Source organism: Saccopteryx bilineata, chromosome 1, assembly GCF_036850765.1.
Source record: "Saccopteryx bilineata isolate mSacBil1 chromosome 1, mSacBil1_pri_phased_curated, whole genome shotgun sequence".
NCBI classification, from domain to species: Eukaryota; Metazoa; Chordata; class Mammalia; order Chiroptera; family Emballonuridae; genus Saccopteryx; species Saccopteryx bilineata.
In genome coordinates, this window is record NC_089490.1 from 74,824,750 (window position 1) to 74,847,245 (window position 22,496).

At 38.1% G+C, this 22,496-nt stretch overlaps 1 protein-coding gene across 1 annotated transcript in view; it reads right to left on the bottom strand.

Moving 5' to 3' along the window:
- ASCC3 (activating signal cointegrator 1 complex subunit 3) overlaps nucleotides 1-22,255 on the bottom strand; it is a 353,954-nt gene extending 331,699 nt beyond the window's left edge. The window contains exons 1-3 of the mRNA XM_066254466.1: nucleotides 21,971-22,255; nucleotides 8,792-8,922; nucleotides 6,290-6,440 (exon numbers count right to left, since the gene is read on the bottom strand). Of these exons, the coding sequence (XP_066110563.1) occupies nucleotides 6,290-6,440; nucleotides 8,792-8,881 (241 nt within the window). The 5' untranslated portion in view covers nucleotides 8,882-8,922; nucleotides 21,971-22,255. The remainder of the gene's footprint in view (nucleotides 1-6,289; nucleotides 6,441-8,791; nucleotides 8,923-21,970) is intronic.
- Nucleotides 22,256-22,496: the final 241 nt, after the last annotated feature.

Below are 22,496 nucleotides of genomic sequence, written 5' to 3' on the forward strand. Positions count from 1 at the left end.
TCTGACCTTTATTTTATCCCACTGTTCTATTTGTCTACCCCTGAACCAACACATATCTAAATTACTAATATTTTATAGTAAGTTTTAATATCTGATAGAGTAACCTCCTTATTTTTCAAAGTTAACTTGGTTGCTATTTGCCTTTGAATTTCTGTATCACTTTCATATTATCTTGTCAATTTCCACTCATAAACACACTCCCTCAAACAAAAGCCCACTGAGTTTTTGACATCACACTGAATCTGTAGATCAACTGGTTAAAAATATCTTTATAACAGTGAATTTTCCTATCCTTTGGATAGGCCTCCATTTATTTAAGTCTTTAATTTTTCTAGTAATACCTTAGTGTTCCATGAGAAAAACTTGCGTATCTTTTGTTAAATTTACTTCTGGGTGTTTGATGATTTTTTTAAAAATGCTTTTGTAAATGGCATTTTTAAAAATTTGCTGCTGGTACGTAGAAATAAAAGATATTCATATTGACCTTACAAAATTAATTTTCTAAAAATACAGTCATATACATAATGGCAGTGTTTAAGAAATCTTTACGACCTTTCTTTTTCTTGCTTTATATTAGCAAGAACCTGTTGCACAGTGAGAAACAGAAGTGGTGATAGGCATTCTTATCTAACCCTATCTCAGAGAAGTTTTTTCAACACTGCATCATTAAATAACTTGACCTATATTTTTTTCATAAATACTATATCAAATTAATTTCCCTTCAATTCCCAGTTTGCAAAAGAGTTTTTATCATAACTGAATTTTAGTAACATATGGTTTTTCTTCAAATGAATAATCATGCAATTTTCAAACTTTTATTACTTTACATGAATCACACTATTTCCCCCTATTTTTGAGTCCAACAGTTACTTTTTCATGCACTCACGTGTACTTGCATTCCCTCTCTCATGCACACCTCAGGTACTTTTACTGACCCATCTGAAGTACACTGCAGCCTTCACACTTCACTATAAACACGGCAGCCGTCTACTGAGATGGAGGATATCCTCTTACGCAGCCACAACAACAGATCTCACCTAAAATCTAACAGTACCTAATAATACTTAGCATATACTCAAATTTCTATGATGGCCCTCAAAAGTATCTTTCCAATTTCTTACTCTGATTATTCAATCAAGGATAGGACATTATATTAGATTATTATATGCCTGTAGCCTCCTTTCATCTGCAGTACCCTCAGACCTTTCAAATGCCATTATGCGAAATTCCCCTGTGAAGCAATTAAGGCACATGGATTTTTTAGTGTGAAGATTTTTAATTATAGATTCAATTTCTTTTATAGTCAATATTCAGATTTTCTATTTCTTCTTTTGTCTATTTTAGTCATTTTTGTCATCTTCGTCCTTTGGATCTGGCAAAAACTCTGCTCATTTTCTCATCCCCTCTTTTTCATCTGGCTTCCTCTTCTGGAAAAAGTGGCCCAAATGCCAGGGTCACATTTTTTGGATTTCTGCATCCAGATCTTGGCCCCATAATTCTTCATTGCTTTGGAGGTAATATGATGCAGTCAAATAGTTTGCTGTTCTACAATTCTTCTAACTAGTCTCAGCAGAGAGTTGTTATAAATTGCTCTACCAGCTCATGGCAAGGGAAACTCTGAACTTTTTCAGGATCCACATTTTCAAGAGAGCTGCATTTTTTACAAGTAAATCTGAAAAACCTTCTGCCCCATCCAATACAGGCCTTTATTATTTTAAATACTCACCCTTACTTCCATAGATAGAATTGTCAGATCCTATTATTATCTTTATATACCTCCTTATCCAGTCATTGGCTTTATAAACCGGTATCCACCCCCCATTTTGATTCTTCACTTAGAGTGAAATCTTATTTCCTTGACAACTCAAAAAACATGAGATTCTCAAATTCCCTAAACCACACTTGGTAAGTCATTCCTGTCCAAGCTACATTTTGATTCATACTTTTCTTAGAAAAGACAAAGTTATTAAAGGTAAAATGCATAAAAATACCAAAATCCAAATAAAGCAGGGGTTATAAATTAGAGAAGGCAGAAAAAATAGGCCTGTATATGGCAAAATAATATGAGCACGGAAAAAAAAAAAAAAACTAGTTCAATTATGCCTGAGTCCTGATCTATATCCAGACCAGAGTATATCATTAGATTATCCTATTGTGGCCTTGACAGATGTAGTTAAGAGAGCTGACTAGAGAACTGTTAGGCTTTCCTACTGACCTTCCCACTATTCCGGACCCCCATTCTAGCTACTATTTATGCTGTGAAATTCTTAAAGTTTCTGTAATGATACAGGAAAATCAAGCTCCTGTAATAATAAATTAAAACTCGAAGTAACAGAGCTGCGTGCCTAATACATGATGCATTTTACTGACTGCCACTCTCAATCTTGACCTCTTTATTTAAAAAAATGTTTTTATTTGAAGCAAATAAAAGGTATTGACAAAGTTTCACTGCACACAGAATATAGGAATATAAGTATATTTCTCCTTCAAAATCCATATAGAGGAGATAGCTATGTCTACAATGAGTATTTGGATAAACTAAAATTAAGAGCCAAGAATACTATTTTTAAGTAATTTATAATATTCCTAAAGCTAAATTTTATTTTTACAATAATCGAGAGGGATAAATAAAATTGTAAATAGGTATGAGAATATAGTAAACATAAATCTGAGAGAATAAAAGTACTTTAAAATAAGAAGAAGCTGACACTTCTAAAACACTGTTGGCATCAGAGGTAGTAAAGATCATATAGGTATTTTAGTTGGATTTTCAATGCTTCATTTATTTATTGAATATCTACTGTATGCCCCACACTACATGGCTCTAGAGTACAAAGATGCTGGGTCTGTGGAATTCCTGTATCATCAAGGCATTCACAGCCCATCAGTGAAGGGACAGGTATAACAATTACCCAACAATGAGAAAGTACTCTAAAAAGTATAAAATAGATGATAATCTAATGGATCACTATCTACTATGATTACAAAGGAATAACAGGACATAAATGAAGCCTGAGCCATTTCTTCAGAGATGAGACACATTTCCCCAAATGAACACAATGGAGAAAGTTACTGTAACATACAAATGTCAAAAAAAGAAAAAAACAGTAAAGGTTTCAGGAAATTAAGACAGCAAATATTGTATATGTTGGAGTAAAACTTGCATGTAACAGAAAGGAAAAGAGATAAAAATATACATTGTTTCAACTCATAAAGGAGCATTCCTCAAGTTCAATCTAAGGCATTTGGCAAAAGGTAAACTAGGAATAAAAGTGATTTTTACTTTTGCTTTTTACAACCATCAGTCTAGTCACAGTGAAGAAACTGTATAAGGAAAGAAGGCTGAGGCAATAGGCTAACGTAGTGGTAATTCAAACATCAGAGGGTAAAAGCTTAAACTTGGGTAACGGTAAATATGCAGAGAACGTGAATGTAGCCTAGACAGAACTTGACCTCTGACAAGAAAATTAAAGAATCTACGATTTCCATCATGTTTATATTTCAAAATTTGGGTCTAGGCCTACCTTCACCACAGCCATGGATTCACTTAACCTTTATGAGCTGTTTTTTAACATACAAAATTTAAAAAAAAAAGGGACTAGATATGTTTCCTGATGTCCCCGCCAGCTTAAAATACCTATTATTCTAACTAGTCAATGCATATGGTCTTAAACAAGTACCTCATATTATTCCATCATACTCAGTTGAAATCAGTAATTGTTCCTTTTCTTTATTCCCTTACTCTACCTTTTTCATATAATTACACTAAAAATACCTGTGCTAAAAGAGAAATTTAAGAGGAATCACAGACATATTTACCATAAGACTAATCTTTTCAAAGCTGTTTATCTTAATTACAGTTCCAATATCAGCAATATTTTCATATTCTGGCCTCTGACTATAAGGAATGGAAAGAAACTAGGATTTCAGAAAGAGAAGCTGACTACTAGTCAGCTATTAGTTCATTAAAGATTCGACTTAAACATAGAATTATAAGTATATATATAACAGAGCATTTACCTAAATCCAACCCTAAGATTTTAAGTCATAAAAATATTCTCTGTGGCCTGACCTGTGGTGGCGCAGTGGGTAAAGCGTCGACCTGGAAATGCTGAGGTTGCCGGTTCGAAACCCTGGGCTTGCCATATGTGCTTCAAGGCACATATGGGAGTTGATGCTTCCGGCTCCTCCCCCCTTCTCTCTCTCTGTCTCTCCTCTCTCTCTGTCTCTCCCTCTCCTGTCTAAAATGAATAAATAAAAAATAAAAAATAAAAAAAAATAAAAAAAATATTCTCTGTGACATTACATCACAAAATAGTCAATTTCTTAAACATATCAGTCAATACATTAGTCTCTGAGTATGAATCAGATGTGTTCACCAACAGGAAAAACTCCTGGGATTATGTTTAAGGACTGGTATTTAAAAACAGTAATTTTTTTACTTCTCAGAGATATTCGTGAAATAGTCCAAAGGATAATTTTTTTAAATCTTAATTACTATATCATTATACTCCTGTTTTTGCTAAGTATTCTGAGGCATTTGTATAATGGAACTAGAAAAGAGGGAAAACACTCTATAGTTTTTAAGAAGTTACTTTATTAGACGGCCCCTCAGGGGCCTGAACATCTTAGAAATAAAGACAGTGAAGCCCGGAGGGTTCAGATCCTAGTCAGGGTGATCCAAATAGACTGCAAACTGCATTTTCCCTACCATTTTCAATGAACCTATCTGCCTCTGCACTGTTAAATATAAAATGTGATTCTATGCCAAATGCTACTACAAATTTCATCAAAGTGCGCTCTATTTCCCCTAGGCTTCGGCAAACTCAATTTTTACTATAGCCCCTGAACTTCAGAAGATCATCTAAATGCAAAAATATGCATGATATTCATTTGGTACTTTCATAACTTAAAACAATGAGGACATTAAGTTCAATATTACACTATATTATAAACCAATGATAATTAAATGATATATCGAAGTCAAAATATTTGAAGAAATACTTGACAGATTTTATTAGAATAAATAAGAAGGCTTCCTGTGTATGAGACATCAGAAACACCCTCTAAAGTTGGTGTAGGAGGGTGTTTATATGCCAGTCAGCAAATGATACGTAATGATTTCATTTTCCTTCTACCGAGAATTCAGCTGAGAAAACTTTTTTCATTTACTTATCGAGTGAAACTTCATTAAATACCTCAGACATGCAAGCAGTATTCTAAGCACTACAGATGAAGTGTTCAACAAGAAAAATAAGATCCTATTTTCATGAAACTTATATCCTAGACACAGGTAGTAAAGAAACAAGCAAAATATCAGGTAATTATAAATGGTATGGAGAAAATGTTAGCAAGGATTATAAGATAAAGAGTGACTGGTAACAACCTCAGACTGATGGTCAGTGAGGGCCTCATTAAGGAAATGATTTTTTTAGGTGAGTTTAGAATAATAAGAAAGGATCTACCTACTCTACGATTAGGACTGAAGAACGTTCTCTGTGAGGGAAACTGCAGTACAAAGACCTCAAAACAAGCATCAACTTGGTGGGTCTGCAGAAGTAAGAAAAGGCCATGTGTCTGAAGCACAGTTAGTGAAGGGAAGATGTGCAGAAGAGAGAGAGAAAGATGGAAGGCAATTGACACAGGGCGAGAGCATCAATTTGAACTTTTTGTAGGTAAATGGAATTGAAAACTTTAGGACTATGGTACCGTTAAATATGCTATTTAGTCATCAGTCTGAAATGTGATAATAAATGTCAATTAACAGTCGTATGTTTTACCAGAGTCCTTGTTTTGTTTTGTTTTCAATCTTGGGAAAGCAACAAGTATTAAGCATATACAATTACAATCAATCTCTAACTAGAATTTCCTCCAAATATAATCAATTGATGAGAATGCCAGTGTGTGACGGGAAATGAAAGCAAGTGTAGCTTCAGCGCTGCCCTCACCATGTGCTAGGTGAGCATCTGTAAGAGACTGAGTTTACATGGCTTTTAAGCATTCTTCAAGTTATGTCAAAATTTTAATTTATCCTATCCTTAGTTCAAGCAAGACAGTGGTTTTCAAACTCTAAATTCCTATAAATCCCTCATGGTTGATTATATTTTAATTACTTGTTACTTCTAGCTCACTGACTCTATCCTAAGCTCCTTAATAAATAAGACAGTCTTCCATAATTATGAATACTTGCTTGGAAATTTTAGCCTTTAACTCTATCATATATAATTTTTAAAAAATATATTTTTGAAACTTAGTAGTTCTTTAAAAAGTGAATAAAACAAAACTATACCTATTTGTTTTGCAGCCTGCAATATATCTTTTAAGTCTTCATTTACATTTTGCATTTCACTCTTCTCCAGCTTTTCATTCAGAAATTTTACTATCTTCTTCCATGTCAGGTCCAAACCCACAGTTTGTTCATGAAGTTTAGACCGCTTCACCTGAAACACATAGAGAGCATAATACAAAGACATACTGGTTAAAAGTTTTCTCAAATCCATCACTTATTGTATGTGTTTTGTATTACATTACGCAACTTGGTACAAGCCACAAGAATTCAAAATTGTATCTATTCACATCCAATTTACAGCTCCCCGTAGTCTTATAATTGAATAAGACTGAAAAGAATCTCATGTTTAAAAGATATGTTTAAGAAAAGTTATTTTCACAGTTTTAGTCAACAAATAATCATTACAAAATTATTTTCATACAGCTAAGCAAAAAGTCCTACATTCAGATGACAAAAAGTAGCATCCCATGTACCTCTTTTCTATTTTTCTTTGTTTTTTTATCTGCTTTGTTTTTAACAAAGCTTAAGACCATCCTGTATATAAGAACCTTATGTCATGCTTTGATGAAAGGCATTTTTAAAACATTAGATTGCTATAAATATTTCTTGGAATCAGCATTGCTTTCCTAACTACGATCCTAGCACAGCTTAGGCATCCAGAAAATTCTTACCTATATAAACTCTTTTCATAAGATTATGTATCTTTCAATTCTCAAAAACTGACATAGAAAGCAATAAACTATTTACTTCATATCACTGGCCTTGATCCATGGATTAAACTTCATGAGGCCCTGACCCCAAGCAGTAGGTCAGACAGAAAATTGTAATGCTCCTTTTGGCTGGACTGATAATATTGAATAATTCACTATTATTTCCCTGCCTCAGTTTTCTAATTTAAAATAGAGCTAATTAATCTGGGTTTAGGGAGAAGAAAACGGGTAAATGGAGACATGAAATAAGATTAATCATAAATTGAATTAAGTTGTTACAATGGATCACAGTACATAAAGGTTCATCTTTTCCCTCTTTGTATAAGTTGGATATATCTCAAGATGAAAAGTTAAAATGAAGCTCATTATATCTGCCACTTTCTTTCCTCAGGGGGGTGGGGGGAATGTTTAAAAGCCTGTAAAAATAAATGAAATGACATGGGATAAGCATGTAGTTTTCAAACACTTTCAAATTTTAAAATCTTCTGTTGTTTCTCTAAGATAAAAGCACCAGTAAAATGATTTGATTAGGTGAGGAAGAGAAAATATCAAGTTGCTGTCAAGTTGAAGATAGCAACATTAATTAACTGTATACAATATTTCCCTATTTTAATTGCTATAAAAATGCATTAAAACTCCCATCCTAAAAAATGGTTCAATGTTCTGTTTGTAGCAAAATTCTGTATCACCTTTAGAGGAAAACTCTAACTAAAGGCTGTTACAAACCTTTTCTTCCTAGCTTCACCAATTTTTTTTTCCTTTTCTAAGTAAGAGGAGGGGAGATAAGACAGGCAGACTCCTACGTGCACTAGGACCAGCATCCACCCAGCAAGCCCTATCTGGGGCCAATGCTTTGCCCATTTGGGGCCATGCTTGCAACTGAGCTATTTTTAGTGCCTAAGGAGGAGACTCCACAGAGCCATCCTCAGTGCCTGGGCTGATGCGCTCAAACCAACTGAGCCATGGCTGTGGGAGAGAAACAGAAGGAGAGAGAGTGGAGGGGGAGGGGGAAGGGAGGGGAAGCAGATAGCTGCTTCTCCTGTGTGCCCTGACCAGGAATCAAATCCGGGTCCATCCACATGCCAGGCCAATGCTCTACCACTGGGCCAACTGGCCAGAGTCCCTAGTACCTATCTTTTGGTGAAGATATTAATTGTAAACTGCATAAGGACTTTACACAGTAAAATTCTAACCTATTAGGAAATAATGTTAATATGCCACAACAGAGTCAATAAGAAGTCAGCAAAGTAACTGTTCTTTTTTAAAAACAGCATAGGGCCAATTCCTTCATATATTATATTATATGGCTCATTCCTTCACAAATACAGTTCATATACCTTTAGAATTATAAATTCTACAACCAATTTAAAAGAACAAACAGAAGTCAATTATGAGACCAGATACTGAGTTTAAAAGAATAAAATTCATATTCCCACGTTATGGTACAGACATTAGTTTCTCTCCATCAAGTGGGAATTTTACCAGAGACCTAAAAACTTGACTCAGATGACCCAGGGGTAAATTATTGAATTAAATTACAAAATTAACTGTGGCAGAAACCTTAGCAACAGGGAAATGAACAAAGCATTCAATACTATAGTTATGGTTATTCTCTTGGACAGTATAGTCATATGAGTGCAAGAAAAATATTCCTATTAGGAAACATCAATATACACATTCTCTTTCTTAGATAAAACACACCATTTTAATCACACAGAACTGAGAAAAAGAATGTCAAATATTTGCCCGTATCCTGTTTATAATATGGTTTTCATCTAAGAAAAAAATGTACCTTCAAGTCAGCCACTTCTTCATTATAATTATCTTGCTTGGTGACATTTGAAAAGGAGCGCAAGGCTCCTGTGAGACGAGGCAAAGCCATCTGTTATTCAATCAGTGACCCATACAATGAGAAACCTGAAACTGAAACAAAATAAGAAGATATCATCTGTTGGGAGAATGTAAGAGAAGTAATCAAACCCAACAGATTGACCTACACAAGAGAAAAGAAGTAACCAATAGCACAATAGAGGAAAAAAATTAGTTAAAAAGCAATGGCTACCAATGCTGAATAATTCTCCTGACACATATTATACACATTGTGCCTTTTTTTATTGTTGTTTTGCTTTGTTTTTTAACACACCTCTATGTTTGCAAAAGAAAAAAAGAAACAAATAAAACCACTCATGAGCTCTGCGGATTCCCAGAACAGGTCTCAAATGCTGCATTACTACTGACCATACCAGAGAGAGAAAAGAAAGCACTTACCCATTACTTCTCCAATTTTTTTATGCACACTGATTTTATCTCATATTATCCCTTGCTTTCAGAGTCTCACTACTTTGTTTTTACCACCTAAATGCATTTGCATTAGTGGTCCCCTGCTCAAAACGCTCTTCCAATGTTCATATATCTGACTCTCCTGACAAACAGGTCTAGAGACATCTCCTCTATTAGAGGGGCCTTTCTTGACCACTAAAACTTTTAGAACAGGGCAGCTACTCGGTTACTGTCTAGCAAATGTCAAACTTTCAAGTCTTTTACAGCACGAATTAATACTTGACATTTGTTTATTTACTTATGTGTTGTGTCACCCCACAAAGAATAAGGCTCATGTTACTGTCACTCAATAATTATTTGGTAAACAGTAAAAGGAAAATAAAAAGGAAAAAGATAATGGTAACAGGGAGACTAAAGAACATGAATAGAAAGAATTAAAGTAGCTGGGGAAGGGAAGAACACCAGGGGAAGAAAGAAGTCAGATGACTTACTCTTAACTCCTTGTTTACATGCTGACAACTAAACTAACTTTGGCAATTAGACTAATATATATTATTTACTATAAGGGGCATCCTTATCTATAGAATACTGTTAGAGCTTATCCTGGTTTAAGACTGCTTATTATAGCAAGCCTACAATCTACAGGTTTTTAAGGCATGACTCCTTGGAGAATGTCACATAAGCTACACAAGTCTTTAGAGCAGTTCTCAAATAGGAATATTTTGCCCCCTATGGATCATTTGGCAATATCTAGTGACATTTTAAATTATTTCAACTGTGGGTGGGAGAGAATTCTACTGGGTAGATGCCAGTGATGCTGCTGAACATACTGTAATACACAGGACAACTCCCAACAACAAATAATTATCTAGCACAGCGATTTTTCAAACGGTGTGCCACAAACATTTTTACTTTTTTAATTTAATTTAATTTTTATTTATTTATTTTACAGAGACAGAGAGAGAGTCAGAGAGAGGGATAGATAGGGACAGACAGACAGGAACGAAGAGAGATGAGAAGCATCAATCATTAGTTTTTCGTTGAAACACCTTAGTTGTTCATTGATTGCTTTCTCATATGTGCCTTGACCATGGGGCTACAGTAAACCGAGTAACCCCTTGCTCAAGCCAGCGACCCTGGGTCCAAGCTGGTGAGCTTTGCTCAAACCAGATGAGCCCGTGCTCAAGTTGGCGACCTTGGAGTCTCAAACCTGGGTCCTCCGCATCCCAGTCCGATACTGTATCCACTGCACTACCGCCTGGTCAGGCCACAAACATTTTTAAAACATTTTTACTTAATCAGGGGTTCTGACCTTTCCCTTAGATTGTCAGATAATTTTTTTTTTAATTACAACAGCCAACATAAAAATAGCTGTCTGGTGTGAATAAATCAAAATTATGCGTATTTTGTCAGCTTGGCAAAAAAATGTATCTTGGTGTGCCACAAATTTTAGTAATTAGTTTATTTGTGCCATCAGATGAAAAAGGTTGAAAATCGCTGATCTAGCCCAAAAACATCAAAAGTGCAAATTTCATGAAACCCCACTTCACAGTCTAAAATAGAGATATTTTATAACACAGGTACTTCCCACAGTGTGAAAAGATGTGAAACTCAATTAAGAAACATCGCTGATTATTCTGGGGCAAAGAGCATGTGTCCAATGTGGGAAGGCGGCCACACAGGATGCCTCAGAGGACTCCCTGCTTCTGTTGTTCTTGATTGCTCATATCCTTAAAGTTATCACAAAGTTTAATATTTAGAAAATCTGACTTTTTAATAATAGAATTTTTAAATATAAAATAACTGTGCAAAATGTTTAACAAAATAAAAAATAATTTAAAAATAATGAAGAATAAAATAAATGACTAGGCAATTTTGAAAATGCAATGTTTAGAATTAAAAATATATGCTTGTGGCCCTGGCCGGCTGGCTCAGTGGTAGAGCAAGTGCCTGGCGTGCAGGAGTCCCGGGTTCAATTCCCCGCCAGGGCACACAGGAGAAGCGCCCATCTGCTTCTCCACCCCTCCCCCTCTCCTTCATCCCTGTCTCTCTCTTCCCCTCCCACAGACAAGGCTCCATTGGAGCAAAGTTGGCTCGGGCGCTGAGGATGGCTCTGTGGCCTCTGCCTCAGGCACTAGAATGGCTCTGATTGCAACAGAGCGACACCTCGAATGGGCAGAGCATCCCCCCCTGGTGGGCGTGCAGGGTGGATCCCAGTTGGTCGCATGCGGGAGTCTGTCTGACTGCCTCCCTGTTTCTGGCTTCGGAAAAGTACAAAAAAAATATCTATATATATCTATATATATCGATATCTATATATATATCTATATCTATAGATATAGATATGCTTGTTCATTTTAAAAACAATCAATGGATGGATTAAACAACAGATTAGATATAACTAAAGAGAAAAGTGATGACCTAGAAGACAGAAAGAGATATAAAGAAATAACCCAAGGTCCTGGCCGGTTGGCTCAGTGGTAGAGTGTCGGCCAGGTGTGCGGGAGTCCCGGGTTCGATTCTTGGCCAGGGCACACAGGAGAAGCACCCATCTGCTTCTCCACCCCTCCCCCTCTCCTTCCTCTCTGTCTCTCTCTTCCCCTCCCGCAGCCAAGACTCCATTGGAGCAAAGTTGGCCCGGGCGCTGAGGATGGCTCCTTGGCCTCTGCCTCAGGCGCTAGAATGGCTCTGATTGCGGCAGAGTGATGCCCCAGATGGGCAGAGCATCGCCCCTTGGTGGGCATGCCGCATGGATCCCGGTCAGGTGCACGCTGGAGTCTGTCTGACTGCCTCCCCGTTTCCAACTTCAGAAAAATACAAAAAAAATAAAAATAAAAATAACCCAATATACTATCACAAATAGACAAAGTACGGTTTAAGAAGGACAAAGAGCCCTGGCCGGTTGGCTCAGCGGTAGAGCGTCGGCCTAGCGTGCGGAGGAGCGGAGGACCCAGGTTCAATTCCCGGCCAGGGCACACAGGAGAAGCGCCCATTTGCTTCTCCACCCCTCCGCCGCGCCTTCCTCTCTGTTTCTCTCTTCCTCTCCCGCAGCCAAGGCTACATTGGAGCAAAGATGGCCCAGGCGCTGGGGATGGCTCTGTGGCCTCTGCCTCAGGCGCTAGAGTGGCTCTGGTCGCAACATGGCGATACCCAGGATGGGCAGAGCATTGCCCTATGGTGGGCATGCCGGGTGGATCCTGGTCGGGCGCATGCGGGAGTCTGTCTGACTGTCTCTCCCCGTTTCCAGCTTCAGAAAAATGCAAAAAAAAAAAAAAAAAAAAAGAAAGAAAAGAACAAAGAAATGAGTCTAAACATATCAATACTCACAATAAGTATAAATAAACTAAACTTAACACTCTAAATATTTACAATTTGAACTACCAAACAGCAATCAAACCACACCTTAAGCAAAGATAAAGAAAGACTGAAAGTCAAGGAATAAAATCTTCCTGTAAAAAATAATGAAGTAGCAAAAATATCAAAATAAATTTTAAAACAAAAGGTATTATCAGGAATTTTAAAAGTCTCTTCATAATAATAAAAGATACAACACTAAGACATAAAAATTTTGCATTTACAGGCATGCCCTGATAAAAGTGTCATAAAATAAAATAAGCAGACTTCCAAAAGTAAGTGGCAATTCAAACATCAAAGTGGAAGTTCAATAAGTGATCAATTATTGATAGGTCAAATCACCAATAAAAAAAAAATCAGTAAAGGTAGAAAATACTTGGAACAGTGAAATTAGTGATGTTTAATTTAATGAACATACACAAAAACCTGTATCTAATGTTTAGAAAATGTAAATTTTTCTTAAATACATCAGTAACAGTTTAAAATATGCAGACTATGTCTACTAGGCCATAAACCAAATCTCAACAAATTTCAACATATATGTATTATATATATGAAGGAATCAGCAAACTTTCCATGTATAAATAGAGAAATATTTTAGGTCTGGCAGGCCACCATCCAGTCTCTCCCCCATAGTCTTTGCTTTATTATGTTTTAATTTTTCTACTGATCTGACAGGGAGGTGGGGGAAGGAGAGAAAGCGGGGGGGGGGGAGGTAGGGGGTGGGTGAGAGAGAGAGAGAGAGAAATGCATCAACTCATTGTTCCACTTGGTTGTTCCACTTAGGTGTGTACTCATCAATTGCTTCTGGTACATGCCCTGACTGGGGATCAAACCCACAACCTCAACATGCCAGGATGACGCTTTATCCGCTGAGCCACCCAGACAGGGCTTTATTATATTTTTAACAACACTTTAAAGTGTAAAAAAATGCCCTGGCCGGTTGGCTCAGCGGTAGAGCGTCGGCCTGGCGTGCGGGGGACCCCGGTTCGATTCCCGGCCAGGGCACATAGGAGAAGCGCCCATTTGCTTCTCCACCCCCCCCTCCTTCCTCTCTGTCCCTCTCTTCCCCTCCCGCAGCCAAGGCTCCATTGGAGCAAAGATGGCCCGGGCGCTGGGGATGGCTCCTTGGCCTCTGCCCCAGGCGCTAGAGTGGCTCTGGTCTCGGCAGAGCGACGTCCCCTCGTGGGCAGAGCTTCGCCCCTGGTGGGCGTGCCTGGTGGATCCCGGGCGCATGCGGGAGTCTGTCTATCTCTCCCCGTTTCCAGCTTCAGAAAAATACAAAAAAAAAAAAAAAAAAGAAGATAAAGTATAAAAAAATTATTCCTGGGCTCAGGGTAACCAAATTAGTTTGCTGACCACCTATATAGGTCATGTTTGCTGAGCAAAATAAAATTAGATTAGAAATCAGAAACAAAAAAAATAAAGCAAAAAACATGATTACATTGTATATCTATCAGTAAGGCTGAGGATAAACAGCTGGATTCTCTGTATCACATTAAAAATTATCAGGAAAGTAAAATGATCCATTTTAAGTGTCAACTACCCATTGGGAATGAATTCTGGGGAGCACTTCTGGAAATGAGATGCTTCAGGGATTACATGTGTATTTTTCTAAATAACATTTTCCAGAACATCTGGAAGAAGAAATCAAAGCAGGAGTCAGTGGAGAATATAGAGAAGACATTCTCAAACTTTAGTATGTATCAAAGTCAGGTGGAGGGTTTCTCAAACTGCTGAGCCCCACTATTCATGATCTGATTCATCCCCAACTTTCTGTTTCAGCAGATCAGATGGCACTGAGATGGGGCACTTTCAAGATTAGAATTCAGAAAACATCAGCCTTGTACATCTAATCCTCTATTATGCCACCTCACAGGAGGTCATATTCCATGGTAAATCCTAAAAAGAAATTTCACCTGTTACTTGTTACTTCTACAGTATCTTATTGCCACAAATTGGTTAATGTAGTGGAATCATATTTAATTACTTGTATCAATCAAAGACAATATGTCAAATAAAAAGTATAAACAGACAAAAAATAATAATATTGGAGGTTCTGCCCACTACTTCACATACTGAACACACACTCTAGACTGAATAAGCAACAAAAATATGGTGCTCCCTTAGACTCTTTCACATATGCATTTCAAACTGTGAACATCTTGTTGCATTGCATGACTCCAATGTTTAAAACTATGTTCCCTTTCTAAAATAATACACATGGTCATTAAACATATGCCAACTTTTCACCTGGTTCATCTGAAGAAATTATAGTATGTTCCAAGTAAAGAAAAACATGGCTGTCTAGGACATACTGAGAGACAGTATGTTGTGACAACCTGAGAATTTTAAGGGAATTTTTCTGAGAGAGAGAGGGGTGGGATGGGGTGACAGGGAGAGAGATGAAAAGCATCAACTCGTGGTGGCACCTTAGCTGTTCATTGATTGTTTTCTCATATGTGCCTTGATCAGGGGTATGGGGGCGGGGGGCTCCAGCTGAGACAGTGACCCCTTGCTCAAGCCAGCAACCTTGGGCTTCAAGCCAGCCACCTTTGCACTCAAGCCAGTGACCCTGGAGTCATGTCTATGATCCCATGCTCAAGCCTGCAATATGTGCTCAAGCCAGCGACCTCGGGTTTCAAACCTGGTTCCTCAGCATCCCAGGCCCACACTCTATCCACTACTCCACCCATTGGTCAGGTGGGAAATTTTAATTCATCATTATTTCCACCTAGCAAGTTTACTTTAGATCCTACTTCATTCTTAAGGAAGAAGCAACTGCTCTTAAACAGTTTCTAATAAAATTAAAACACTCTTGGAACTTAAAACAGAGAAAGCAAAGGAAAAATAAATACATACAGGGTGAGGCAAAAGTAGATTTACAGTTATTCATATGTAAAATACTACAATAAATAAATAATACTATAATAGACAAATACTCTTGTTTCACAACTGTATATACAATATATTTTATAAATCAAAATATATGAATTTTTAAAAAATAAACTTTACACAAGGTTCTTATACCCCAACTACTAAAAACAAGTATTACTAATTCATTAGATAGTATGAACTAGAACAAATATTATACATAGTAAGAATTCCACTGTGCCACAGTATTGCATTTAATATATTCTTAGTATTATACCTTTTTAAAAATTATCTGTACTGCCTAATATACAATATCAAAAAATTTTTTTTTCTTTTGAGAGGCAGGGTGGGGGGACATCAAGTTGCTCCTGTGTGCCCTGACTGGGGCATTGAACCCAGCAACCTCTATGCTCTGGGACTGTACTCCAACCAGCCACGCTCCTGGGCAGGGTTTAATTTTTATTGACTTTTAGAGAGACAGAGAGGAAGGGAGACAGGACGGAGGGGAAAGGGAAGCCTTTGTTGTTCCATTCAGTCATACATTTCCTGGTTGCTTCTCATGTGTGTCCCAACAAGGGATGGAACCCACAACCTGGCTGTTTCCGAACGACGCTCTTAACCTCTTAACTGAATGAGCTAACCGACCAGGGCCCAGTATCAAATGTAAGCATTCTTTTTCACATGCGTGACTTCTAATAATAGTTGAAGATACGTGGCACCCCACTTTAAGCCTTCCTTTCACAAGCTCCTTCGTCCCAATGAGGCCTTGTTTTACATTCTGTTATACAGAAATAACTATGTAGAAACATGAATGAAAACTATATGCAACAGCTTGAAGGTAGTGGATTCCCCTTCAAGGGGGAGGGGGAAAAGTGACAAAAAAATTAGCAATCGTTTTTAAAAGAAAGATCTGAAACAAAGATAGCAAAAATAATACCTATTATATCTACATGGCAAGTACAACAGTGTTTGTTACATTATTTTCTGAAATTTTTCACATTCTTGAAATATTCCATTAAGTTTTGTTGTTTTTCTTTGTTTCTTTGTTTTTGGTTTTGTTTTTTTTTTTGGGGGGGGGGTTGTGAGAGAGAGAGGGATAGATAAGGACAGACAGGAAGGGAGAGAGATGAGAAGCATCAATTCTTCATTGCAGCTCCTTAGTTGTTCATTGATTGCTTCCTCATATGTGCCTTGACCGGGAGCTAGATCACAGTGAGTGACCCCTTGCTCAAGCCAGAGACCTTGGGTTCAAGCCAGCAACTATGGGTCATGTCTATGATCCCACGTTCAAGCCAGCAACCCCATGCTCAAGCTGGATGATCCCTTGTTCAAGCAAGTGATGTCAGGGTTTCAAACTTGGGTTCTCTGCATCCCAGTCCGATGCTCTATCCACTGTGTCACCTTCTGGTCATGCATAATTAAAAGTTTTAATTTAGTTTTAAGTAAGTACAGAAGACTAATAGGAGAGATACCAGTTGTGAAGGCATTGAACTTAGTGCCTGGCAAATAGGTTCTAAAAACACTATCTGACAAATCTCTCAGGCTTATAAGACACTGAACCTGAAAACTGAACATTTGGGAGTTCTTTTACTATTCCTACCCATAATGTGTTTCAGCTCCATTTAACCTAAATCAGTTCTGCCATTTCCAATTTAGAGTCCATTTTTCATTCTCCTTAACATAGGACACAGATTAAGTAGTTAAATAAACCTGTTTTCTCTTTTTTAACATCCTAACATTTACTCCAAGAAACAGAGTGATTAATACATTTGAAAATTGTTTGTTAACCTTAATGTTCCTTCCAGGATATGCATCCCAAGTCTTAAAATTTTCTTTCATTTGTCCTTGGATGGTGTGCTCTCTTTCCGTGTTCAATTCATATTCTTGAAAAATATCCAGGCACAGCACATCAGATTCTAAAGATACCTTCCTCTACTTGATCAGAGGTATGTATGACTTCATTGTCAGCATTACATTTTCAAAAGACCTAAACTTTAATGATAACCTTGTGATTATACCCTCAGACTAAGAATCATACAAACTTTTCTCTAAATAACAGTTGCTAGATTTAGCAGATAAAAATATAGGATGCAAAGTTAAATTTGAATTTCAGGTAAACAACAATTAATTTAGTATAATTGCCCATACAACATTTGAGACACACACATTAAAAAATACATTTTTTATTAAAAACTGACATGTACATGTATATTTTGTGTCTGTTGTCAGCTTCATGCAAGAGATCAAGTCCCAAAAGGGTGGGAACTTGCTTTGTTCACTGCAGTATCCACAGCCATCTAAAACAGTACCGGAGGCATAATACAGTCTCAATAAATATCCAGGATGTGAGGGCGATCTGGCTGCGACATCTGTCACCCCATTGATCGCTAGGGTTGATTCAGCTGATCTGGCTGGCTAGGCGGGTGTCCCCTTCCTCCCTCACCGCTCCATGTGTGTCCCTCCCGAAGCTGCACGCTCAGTCGAAGAGGACGACCTCCCCCGCTAGAGGAGAGGACCGTTCTTCGGTCAAGGGTATACGAGTAGCTGCGCTCCCCTGCTAGAACCTCCAAACAGACTCAATAAATATCTAATATTTGTATAATGGCTAGCTAGATGGAGTGACAGGAAAGATAACGGGAGGCCAAAAGTGACACACAAAAGAGAGAGTTTTAAAAGTCTGGATTCCCATATACTTTTTTTTTTTTTTAATACTTACATTGTCTTTCTATTTCAAGACTTCAAAAAATATTTTTCACAGAAATTAGTTAACTATTTGATTAATTTATTTTAGTCCTTAAGAAGAAATAAGATGTTTTACAAATTAATGTTCACTCAAACATAAAAGAAATCAAAATCTAACATGATTTACTCAACTCACAATGCCATTTTTCTCAAAGAACTCAAACACTTATACATGCATAAATTTAACTCTAAAATTAGTATTTGGGTAAACATTATTAAAATCCCAAGATAATAAAGTAGAAAAACAAAAGCAAGGGTAAAAGGAAAGCCGGTATTTGTTAGAAACTCTAGAGTAAAAATGGGCTCAGAAGGAAAATCATAGTAGAAGACTGTAGGAACAGCTTTCACTCATTTAACTGACATTTCTTAACCCGCATTTCTACAACATGCTGGACACCAGGTGGTGGCCATGGTGAGCAAAATCAATGTGGTACCTGCCCTTGTGAAGTTTATAGTCCAGTGGGGGAGACAAGCCAATTAAACAACCTATGTCAATACAAAATATATAAGACCACTATTAAAAGGGGCAGTAAAGAGTATGATTGGAACAGAGAGGTTTTGAAGGGGGAACAGCTTCCTATAATTGAGACTTCAAGGATGAAAAGTTAGCCAGATGAAGAGGGCAACATATTCCAGCTGATATATTTGTTACTTTTTTTTAAATTGATTTTAGAGAAAAGACAGAGAGAGAAATGGGTGTGTTGGGGCATGAGCGGGAAGCATCAACTCGCAATTGCTTCTCATATGTGCCTTGACCAGGCAAGCCTTGGGTTTTGAACCAGCAACCTCAGCATTACAGGTCAACCCTTTATCCACTGTGCCACCACAGGTCAGGCAAGATTTCACATTCAAGGAACTGAAAATATGACTGGAGTGTAGTGGTCAATGAGTAATGTGACAAGCGATAGAGCTGAAGAGATAGGTTAGAACTAGGTCATGCGGGCCTTATCAGGTTGTTTAGAAATTACTCTGACAGTAAAATAATTTCCAAAAGGGTTTGTGGCTTGAGCTGTGTGTAATAAGGACTACTATGACTGCAGTCATGGGCATGGACCACAGGAAGGCAAGAATGGAAAGCAGAAAAATACTAGGAGATTGTTGCAGAAATCCAGATGAAAGACAAAGAGCATGGGTTCCTGAACTAAAGTAATGACAGTGATTTACAGAAAAGTGGAAGAATCCAAGTGATTAAGTCAAATCTACTTGGCTTGCTCTATCTATATTAGTGGTGGGCTAGGGAGCAAAGTTCAAGGCTGACTTCCACATTTATAGATCAGATTGATAGCATAATTCATTGAACTAGGGTATAGATATGAATTTTTTAGGGTGAAGGGAGGGATAGGAATATCATGAGTTCAACCTCAAGTTGAATATTAGATATCTATACGATATTCAAACAGATATTCAGTAAAGATCAAATATTCAGGTATGGAAGAGAAAAGATTGGTTTAGAATCATGAGGAATACCATAAGAAGTGAGAAAAATTACCCAAGGATTTGCATATAGGCTAAGAAGAAAAGGCAGCAAAAGCTGGAGGAACATAAGCCTTTAAAGAATAAACAGGTGGAAAAGGTCTAAAAAAAGATAGAGAAAGATTTTGAACAGTAGAAGACCAAAAATAGCCAGAGAATAAATGGAAGTTCGGTATCTCTAAAGCAAGGGAAGAGAGGTTTTGAGAAACAGGTATGTATGGTCAACCACATCAAACAATGTCAAAGAATGTGGTAAAATGTCCACTGGATTCAGAACTTCAGCAGTGTTCTTCCATTGTTCTGCTGTTTCTAATAAATAGAAATAGAGCTCTGAAAAACTGAAGTTAAAGTAGTCACTCTTCTAACTCCCTAATAACTCACTCATTTTTTCCCCAAGCTGATGGCCAGAATTAGTAACTTGAAATACCAAATTTTTCACTTTTAAATTAGTGCCAAAGCCTCTATTTTGCTAAGTTTGGTTTGGCCAAGGGAGCAGTCACTGGCCATACATTAGTATTTTTCCTTGCCAGAAGTCAATTCACTGAACAGTATCACCAAGCCAGCATTTGATTATAATCTTCAAGAGTGCAGAAGTAGTGTGTCTTGCTTTTCTCTGATATCTTGCATATGGTTCTTGGCCTGTGCCAAGTAACTCAATAAATATGTGGTCGATGATATGTACTCAGAGTATTGATGTGTGAAGCTTTACAGAAATGATGTTTAGGTTACTCCTTACCACTCCAATCCTAGAGTACTGAAAGTGACAATATTTTTGTAAAGTTTACTTCACTCCTTAAAGAAAATGCATTCACACTGGAAAAAGAGGTACTGAAGTTATTTTTCCAAACTGAGTATCATCCTCATACAAATTTCTTCTTATAAATCACTTATGTAGAATTTTATAACTAAGTTTCTTAAATCAAGATGGAGGCATATTTATTACTATTATAAGTAAGAGTAAAATATAACATTTTTATATTGTTCCATCTGATTACCCAGTTGGACATTTCAAAAACTTTCAAGAAAATAAATTTTTTCAAAAAAGATAACATCTCATCAGTGAGCAATGATTTCCTCTCTTGGAATGTAATATAAGGTTTCCTTTACCATATTTGTACACCATGTTTCTTAACTATACAAAGTAACTTGCTTGTCAATGACAACTTCAAAAAGACCTCTAAGAAGTCTTGATAGAAAACATTAGCAACATTTTAAGTGTTTAATAAGGATCAAGAAAGCTAAAACCATAAAAAATAAATGTACTCAAAATTATTTAGCCTATACTAAATTGGCATTGCTAGGAAGACTTTTAATGCAAGACTATTATCATAACTACTAAAAATAAAAGAACAGAGGCAGATCGAGAGTAGAGTCAAAAGCTGAATTCTCAGTGTTTGACAACACTTTGAAAATCAGAAAAATTATTTCAACCTATGAAAAATGAAATCTGTTGATGGAAATAGCTGCTACTTAATCTAACTTTACTTGAGGGAAGAAAAAGCAACTATGTAGTTAGAACTTCACATGTGATTCCATTCATATCAAATTTAGCTACCACTAAAATTATTCTTTCAAACCAAAGAAAAGCAAAATATGGGAATACACTGCAGTTGATAACTTAATTTGTGATGAGAAGCCTATTTGAAATACCTGTCCACTTACCCTCAACGCCTCCCTGGCGCCGGCGTGCACACACACAAAGTTACTTATTTCAAATTCTAGACTATACGACTGCTAAATTCGCTACCAATTCACCATGGTCCTCCCTGACCAGTCTTTTTTAATTTTCAGTGTAGGGGTATTAAAAAAAAGAAAAGAAAAAAGAACCAAGGAAACAGATTTCACGACCAGAACTGACGTGAAGAAAACGAAAAAGTTAGCACAACTTTGGAATGTACAAAAACCAAACAAACAAAACTAATGAAAATTTACCCACGCAAAGGAAAGAAAAATCTCCCCACGTGGTCATCACTTTACGGCCTAATACCTGGTAACTAGGTGGCTCGGTTTTTTTGTTTGTTTGTTTGTTTTTCTGATCCCCACCCCCACGTACAAATTCCAAGCACAGGACCAGACAGACTATCGCAGGGCCGGGGGAGGGATGACAGCTCGGGGACTGCCACCTAGGGAGGCTGAGAACCACCGCCGTGGCTGGAGCGGTCGGGTGGCCCAGCCGGCCATCCCCGCCCCCCCGCCAGCCTCCCCTGGCCGCGCCGCCCCTCTCCTCCCCCCGCCTCCACTGCCTCACCTCTCCGCGGCTCACGCGCTTCCCATCCCTCTGTCTGCTCCCGTTCGGTGCCTCCCTGTTTCGGTTTTATTTTTACTTCCCACGCCAGGTGGGGCGCCTCGGGCGGAGCTGAGGATGCCGCGGGCCGCCGCACCGCCGCGTCCTCACCCAAACCCCACACCACGTCTGCCCGCGTCACTCCCGGCCACAGGACACCGCACGCGAGGGCAGCCACACCGCTCACCGCGGGACAGACACACGGACTCAGCTAGTAGCGATGGGGAGGAGCAGGCGCGGACCCACACGTCACCCGCCCGCTGCGGCGCCAACGTCGGCACGTCGCTCCCTCCTGCCCCGCCCCCCCCCCCCCCCCGCGCGCGCCGCTGCCCCGCCGCCCCGCCTCCCGCCAGTAGAGCTTATTAGGGCCCGGCCTTAGGCTAGGGCACGCCCCCCAGACCACGTGGTCGGCATCGTTCCCACATCCTGCCTGTCTTTCACCTCCCGCTCACTGTTTGAGGGTCTAACGCAGCAATATTTGAGTCATCTG